Source organism: Bidens hawaiensis, unplaced genomic scaffold (assembly GCF_021521415.1).
Source record: "Bidens hawaiensis isolate Kalapana, Puna unplaced genomic scaffold, B.hawaiensis_p1.1 tig00021030_1, whole genome shotgun sequence".
NCBI classification, from domain to species: domain Eukaryota; kingdom Viridiplantae; phylum Streptophyta; class Magnoliopsida; order Asterales; family Asteraceae; genus Bidens; species Bidens hawaiensis.
This window is the reverse complement of record NW_027493249.1, coordinates 147926-155568: the sequence shown is the minus strand read 5'-3', so window position 1 is coordinate 155568 and position 7643 is coordinate 147926. Positions and strand designations below refer to the sequence as shown.

Here is a 7643-nt window from a genome sequence, read left to right as displayed (position 1 = left end):
ATTTCTTGCTTTTTTTTTTGCTTGATTTCATCTGGGTTTTTGGTTCTTGATCTTGGGTTTTGTGTTTTTCTTACAGTTTTGACTTAAAGTTTTGATTTTTATATGTTTTGCCCAATTTTTAACCCTAGATAAGTTATGCCAAATGCCATTGTTTACTGATTTATTGGAAAGATTGTTACTTGTTTGTTTAGGTTTCAGTTTCAGTTTCCTCCAACTGAAGTTATCTATTTCTTTTAGTTTCCCTAAAAAAGAAAAGCCCAAATAAAAAATTAGGTCAAATGGATACTTGTTTACCATTTTTGTACTTCAAGAATATGTTTTTTTTCCAAATTAAATTAAGGGTTTTTATGATTTATGCTCTAATTTAGTTCTCTTTATTTGCAGTGAGCTTAATCTGTTATTAATATAAGAATCTTGAATATAACCGATTCGTGATTCGGTTAAAACAGTTTGTGGGGTGAAGTTGGACATGAGTATGCTGGTGGGGCCATGCTCCATCCGAAGGAAACCGATTTACTGGGCCTATTTTTAGTGTTCGTTGTGCTTCCGATTGTTGCTTACATTTTGTTGGGAAAATGGAGTGAGGTTTCAAGAAAGAAAGATAAAATTAGGGTTCTTGCTCAGATTGCTGCACAAGAATCTTTAAGGGCTGAGTGTATGATTGCAGCTGTTGATGTACCGGTTGTGTCGGTGTCGAAGGTTGTTAATAGATTTCATGAATGTGCTAGATGTTGTAATCCCGCGACGACTCGTTGCGCACGCTGCAAAATGGTTCGATATTGGTACGTTTAATTCAACGGTTTGTGTTTTGCATTTGCTTTGAATAATGCATCCCGAACGGAGCATGTCCGTGTTCGTTCGCTAAGAAAATGTACGTGTTCATGTTCGTTTATGTTTGTTCATTAACAGTATAAGTGAATATTTCATGGATGTAACAGAATGAACTTAACTATGAAAGAACATAAGTACATAACTGAGCTAAAACTAATTCAAAGTTAATGCGAACAACAATGTGTTGGGCCTAAAAAGTTATTTAACATGGATGAACGATCGAGTTTAACTAAATGAACAAAATTCTTTGTTCATGTTCGTTTGCTTATTAAATAAACAAATATAAGCAAACTTTTGTTTGGTTCGCTTAAAAAGATGGTCATTTGTGGTGTTTTTTTAATATTTATTATGTAATCTGTTATTATATTATTGTTATTATTGTTATTATTAATTCATTACATTCATGCAGTTCGGGCAAGTGTCAAATACTTCATTGGAGGCAAGTTCATAAACATGAGTGTCAACTATTAGAGGTTCATAGTGGATGTTCGTCTCCTAAATCAGCATCAAATGATGACTTATTTTCCGTTAATGAACAAGTACCGATAACCGAAAACTTAAATTCCAATATTGGGCATGAAATAGATGATTCTTTTGAGGCATCTTGTGGGCCTGTTTCAGAAATAAAATCTTCAGATAAACGAAACCGTTACAAAAGTAATAAGGAAGTTTCAAGAGAAGATTCTGATGTGTTAGATTCGGTACCCGACACATGTTCCACCTCATATGATAATAATACACCATTTAAGGAAACTTATATAAGACATAAGGTGAGTTTTTATTTTATTTTCATATATTTTTATGGTAATTTTACTATTTTTATGATTTTATGGTAAAATTGGTGAATGCAGTCCAAACGGAGTCATTCAAAAGAAGTTATTCCAGAAAGAAACAATGCTGATATTGTTGGTGTGAAGCACGAGGGGATAAAGTCAAACGGTCAACATGACTCGATAATGTTTGGTCAAAATGGTGCACAATCGTTAGATATGGAAACAGAGAGATGCCCACCGAAGAAGAGTAATATGATAAAATCAAGATCGTATTCCTCTGGAAGCAAATTGCAGAAATTAGAAAAATCAACAGTGGAATTCTCAAACGATCAAACGTGTTCAAGAATCGAAAATTCGGGCCAAATTGCTGATGAGCCGGGTAAGCTTCAGGATATCATGAATTTTGATTTTATCTAGCTAAAGTATAATCCTGTTTTTCATATGACATGTTGCAGATGGTTCACAAATGAGTAATGCAAAAGGCGGTGGCATCATTAGTAAGGGTTTTATGAAGATGATTGGTCTAAAGAAGTCAACAAAGCATGGCAGAGTGGAAACTTCAGAAGTCAACGGTGACAAGCATAAGAAAATAAAAGTAAACTAAGTTACCTTTTGCACCTCATTATATATATTTTTGATACTCGACAGGGAAGACTCCGGGCCCAATCAACTTATGCTGGTTTAGTGGCCTTTGTTAACTCACGGGCCCACCAATACGTCATTTATACTGAATGTTGCTAAAGTAATACTTTTTCACAATTTCAGATGCTATTTCCGTATGATGAGTTTTTGAAGTACTTTGAGTATGAAGCGTTTGACTTTTCTCCAAGGGGACTTATAAATTGTGGAAATAGGTACTTTACCATAAAGCCTTTGCCTATCTATTTGCTTAAAGTTAGGGGTAGTTTGGTAATTTTACATTTATCTCAATAATCAATCTATCTCGTTTAGGAACACATTTAATCCTCATTAACTATGTTTCTTGCAGTTGTTATGCAAATGCTGTGATGCAATGCTTGATGACTACCAAACCTTTGACTATCTATTTGCTTCATAGATCACATTCAAGAAAATGTAATTTGTGCTTTTCATTCTAACATCTCAACTAAATTTGGACTATAAATTTCATTGATTCATTTTTTTTTATCATTTATCTTGTTTTCATTAGGTTGTGCAAAAAGTTGGTGCCTAATGTGTGAACTTGAGCACTATGTGATGATGTTAAGCAGCGAGCCGTTGTCTCTTAGCAACATCCTTTTGCATATGCGAAGTAATAGTTTCCAAATTGGTGACGGAAGTCAAGAAGACGCACATGAATTTTTAAGGTTGGTTAATGCTTTTAAACACCATTTTTGTAATCTTAAAGCTTTTCAATTTGAAGTTCATGTTACATATTTAATATTAGTTCTGATTTTTTATGTTTCGTTTTTTAGGCTTTTGATCACCACGATGCAATCTATATGTTTGGAGGGTTTGGGTGGGGAAGATGTAGTTGATCCTCTATTGCAAGAAACAACTTTTATTCAACATACTTTTGGTGGTCAACTCCGGTCAAAGGTGGAACGTCTTTCTTGCATTTTATGGGTTACTTTCCGAAAAAACAAATGTAGCAGGCATATATTTTTTTTCTTTTCAAATTGACTAAAATATATTATTTTGAATACTAGGTCGAATGTCTAAAATGCCATCATGAATCGGATAAATTTGAGAACTTTATGGACCTTACCCTAGAGATATATGGACGGGTCGACTCTTTAGAAGATGCATTAACCCAATTCACAAGCCCGGAAGATTTGGATGGAGAAAACATGTATAGATGTGGAAGGTTTGTTGCTTAATTATATTGAAACCTTTATATATTTATTGGGCTTGTTTATTTATATTGAAATTTAAAAAGTACAAATTTTTTATTTTGAAGGTGTGCTTCTTATGTTCGGGCTCGAAAGCAATTGGCTATACATGAAGCTCCAAATGTATTAACAATTGTATTAAAGAGGTTTCAGGTATTTGACTTCATTTTTTATTCACCGAACATAACTTTCTATTAATGGAAAAACATTTTTTGAGTAATTTGGCATCATCGTTAAAGAATTATTGTTTCTGTAAAGATTTTGATTTAGCGTTTCGGTTATTATCAGGAGGGCAATTATGGAAAGTTAAATAAGTGTATCGCGTATCCTGAAATGTTGGACATGATCCCGTTTATGACGGGAAAAGATGACATTCCTCCTTTATACTTGCTTTATGGCGTTGTGGTGCATTTGGACACAATGAATGCATCGTTTTCCGGTCACTATATATCATATGTGAAAGATCTTCAAGGAAATTGGTCAAGAATAGATGATTCTCAGGTGATTAACCTCATAATTTTATGACATACTAATTATTATCTTTTTTCTTGTTCTTCAAGTCACAATAAACGTCTTCCTGAGTTGCAGGTTCACCGAGTGTCTTTGAACCAGGTGATGTCAGAAGGTGCATACATATTGTTTTACATGAGGTAAACAATCTAGTTTACTGGCGTGTACGGTCGGTTTTGGGCTCAAACCGAACTAAAAACCAAAATATCGGTTTTTGGGTTTTTGAAAACCGTTCGATTATATCGGTTTCCATAATGGGTTTGGTTCGGTTTTTTCGATTTGGCCATTTGGGCTTGAAAATTTTGGACCGAGAAAATCGGCCCAAAATAAAGAATTTGGGCTTGAAACTTTGTGCCTAAAGTTTTTTTTAATTAATGATAAGATGTTACTATATATTTGGGCAATTGGGCAAAATTTTTTTGGGCTATACCGTTTAAGCATTTATACCGGTTCGGTTTTTTTAGATGCAAAACCAAAACCGAGCCGGAAATTTGGTTTTTTAGAAAACGTAAAACCACACTGACGTTTTGGGTTGGGTTTGGTTTTGTCTTTTATTTCGGTTACTAGTCAGTTTTTAAGAAAATATTTGATGTTTCTTGCAGATCATCCCCTCGTCCCCCGAGAAGTCACAGCCGGAAACACTCCAAACACCAAGCTTCCAGCTTTACAAAGTCAAAACCGCCAAAGTCAACCTTCTATCACCACCAAGAGTCAACATATTTCCAAGGAGGTTTGACTGGAACCCATCCCAACTACACAAGACCATCAAACGTTGACTTTTCAGACGCCACATCTAGCGACTGGTCAATATTCACAAGCTCAGACGACGCGTCTTTCACTACCGAAAGCACCCGCGACTAGTTTAGCACCGTTGACTATAACGACAGCAACAACACCGACCCGATCTCTTCAATCTTCAACACCCTTTACACCCCTCATGATAACCTCAATGATAACACAGTCTCGCGTAGCAGGTTTTCAAGAAGTCGGGCCCACACGAGATTCGTCGATGAGGAGAAAAGATCCGTTTTGAAAAGCTATGAAACGGGTAACCCGCCTTATAGATTACATAATACAGAGAAGGCTAGTTGTTCTTCAAGTGAAGCTTTTTCTTGTAGTGGTTGTAGTAACCATAACCATAACCATTGTGGTTTATATACATAGATGGTATGCATGCATGGTATGTAGAAGTGGTTTAAATTATTGTTGAAAGATTTTTGGAATAGTGGTAGGTATTAGTGCTTCAAATTTTCCAATTGTTATGTAAATGAGGCATTTGGATTTATAGAGTTATTATTTTCTTTGGATTAAAGTTGGTATATGGTTAGCACCAACATGTTACTTTTATTTCAAAATGCACACCTTTATTATATCAAGTTATGTTTTTTGTTGTGAGTTGAGGCTTCATGGCAGGACGAAACAAGTGGGATGTATAAATAAGTGGGACGGAATGACTAGCTGTCTGGCAACCAAGGGCTATGCGTGGAGCCTCGAAAGATGACCTTGTGAGAATTGAGAAGTGTTATTCGAGTGGATTTGACGCTAGACAATTAGCATGTGTACGAAACTCAAGTGTTCTTAAAAGATGGCTAAGCGATGGTGATGACAGACAAGATCACATAAGTGTCCGCTTGGTTGGTTGATGCGTTGGGCATCTGGATTAGCATCGAAGGTGTTTTGAGGACTCGCAGTGGAGGTTGGGTGAAGTTGTTTGAAGACGGTGAAGGTGTTTGAGGACTCACTAAAGAGAGTTGGTCGGCTTAAAATAGGGCAACCACATCCAGGTCGACTGGTATGTTAGAGCCACAAGTCTGACGTGTTTGATGAGACCGCAAATCCACGAAACCAATCTGGGTGGTTGTTGCACGTTGGGATTAACATTACAACAAGCGTCCTGTTGGCCGAGAGCCAACTTATGTTTTCTTGATGTTAGAACGTGACGAGGCAACTGAAACTACTCCTTTTATAGAAGGTTTCTTCATATATTACTGAACTCAAGTGTCTCCTTAAACATAACTCTTTACACATATTTAGGCTAGTTGTTGTGGTTGGTTAACACCGGCATTTTGGTTGCCACGTCATCTTCTTAACTCCGGCTACACCATGCCAAGGCTTAAGGGGGTGGCATTACAAGGAGTTTGTTCACGTGATAACAAGCTCTTTAATGAACGGAAGGTGGGGCCATCCACTAAACAACCAATCAATTTTTTTTATTTTCTTATTTCCTCCACCATCATAATTAGCTAGTTAACCCACAACGCCCAGTAGCAGCTAGTTAAACCACGACACATGACCTTATACTCTTGATTGTATTTTTGTATTTTTGTATTTACAAATTATTTTTTTTTTAGCAATGATGGCTATTCAACATGTTTACCTAGGGAAAGCTTGAACGTGAGACTATTTTGATACCATTCAGGTGCCTTACCACTAATACTAATATGTAGCATTTACAAAATATAATATGTAGGACTGTCACTTTTACCCGAAATTCGAAACCTAACTTGAAAAAACCCGTACCCAAACCCGAACTAACCCAAACCCGAACCGAAGTAATTCGGGTTGGTTCTTGGGTTTGATTTATAAGTTTCGGGTCAACCCGAAAAACCCGAATAAACTTTTAGTTTTGAAATTAAATATATTTTTAGGTATAACAAGTCAAGTCTTAGCCACTAAAGCTACCCTAATCGACTATTGTCATTCCAAGTATTATCTATCGATTGTTTCTTGTTAATTTATGTTTTTCGTTTATTACCAATAGCAACCGTAATCGAAAAACCAAATCACGCATGATTGAAGACTATTATGGTTGAAGCTTGTTTTACTCTTCTTTTGAATTGCTTTATCAAGTTATGTTGATTTATTATTTGATTATTTGCGTTACGAGCAAGAAGAATATGTTGTTTCAATTTTAGCATAGTTTTTAATTTTTTTTCTAGGATACTCGAAACTCGATTAATTTAACCCGAAAAAACCCGAACCCAAACCCGAAAAACCGTGAGAGATTTGGGTTGGGGTTCGGGTCAAGATTTAAAACTTTGACACCCTAAGAACCCGACTCGAAAAATCCGAAACCCGAAAAACGAACCCGAAGAACACCCCTACTAATATGATAAAAAATTAATCCAGATTCCTGTTAGTGTCAATCGCTAATATGCGTACCGTGTTCAGATTCATATTCCTGACATATTTTTTAGATTCGTGTCGCGTAAAACTTTCAGACGCGCCAAGTTACATATCAACCCGCAAACACGACCCGTTATGTCAAACACGGGTAAATTATAGAAACAAAGATATAAATGAAGGTTGTTAATGAAACTTACCCAGACTATAAAGTTACCACTAACGCTTAAACCCTCAATCAATTTCATCCCCAATTTGATTTCAATTCAAAACCCTAGCTAATTATATTATTTTCCCCTTAATTGGACCATGAAGATGATGAAACATTTGTCTGATTCAGTGCCTAAATCATTACTGCTCAGCTTTCTGCTGCAGGTGGTTTTGATTTCATAGGGCTGGCTGAATCTGATTATAAATCTGAAGAAACACTAACCGGACCCCGGACAGATTACTGGTAACCTGGGGGGTTGGAGAGATGTTTCCCACGAGGGGTTAGACCCTTGGAAGATGGTTCTTCTGATAACCTGCAAAACAGACACCGTGAGCTCGTCACTGA

At 36.2% G+C, this 7643-nt stretch overlaps 1 protein-coding gene across 1 annotated transcript; it reads left to right on the top strand.

The window, feature by feature from the left end:
* The first annotated feature begins 269 nt into the window (after positions 1-269).
* Positions 270-4971, top strand: LOC143562524 (ubiquitin carboxyl-terminal hydrolase 15-like). Its single transcript, XM_077050301.1, has 13 exons — positions 270-782; positions 1241-1601; positions 1683-1983; positions 2060-2199; positions 2370-2458; positions 2593-2678; positions 2773-2929; positions 3038-3161; positions 3272-3429; positions 3523-3607; positions 3743-3955; positions 4043-4104; positions 4567-4971. The coding sequence occupies exons 1-13, from the start codon at positions 490-492 to the stop codon at positions 4823-4825; spliced, it is 2328 nt and encodes a 775-aa protein (XP_076906416.1). The 5' UTR covers positions 270-489; the 3' UTR covers positions 4826-4971.
* The last annotated feature ends 2672 nt before the right edge of the window (positions 4972-7643 follow it).

Excerpts from the sequence above, each read along its gene's own strand:
- LOC143562524 (XM_077050301.1), top strand. The coding sequence starts at position 490 with ATGCTCCATCCGAAGGAAACCGATTTACTGGGCCTATTTTTAGTGTTC. Across the intron at positions 1,984-2,059 it reads CCAAATTGCTGATGAGCCGG|ATGGTTCACAAATGAGTAAT; the intron begins GTAAGCTTCAGG and ends GACATGTTGCAG. Across the intron at positions 2,679-2,772 it reads TAGATCACATTCAAGAAAAT|GTTGTGCAAAAAGTTGGTGC; the intron begins GTAATTTGTGCT and ends TGTTTTCATTAG.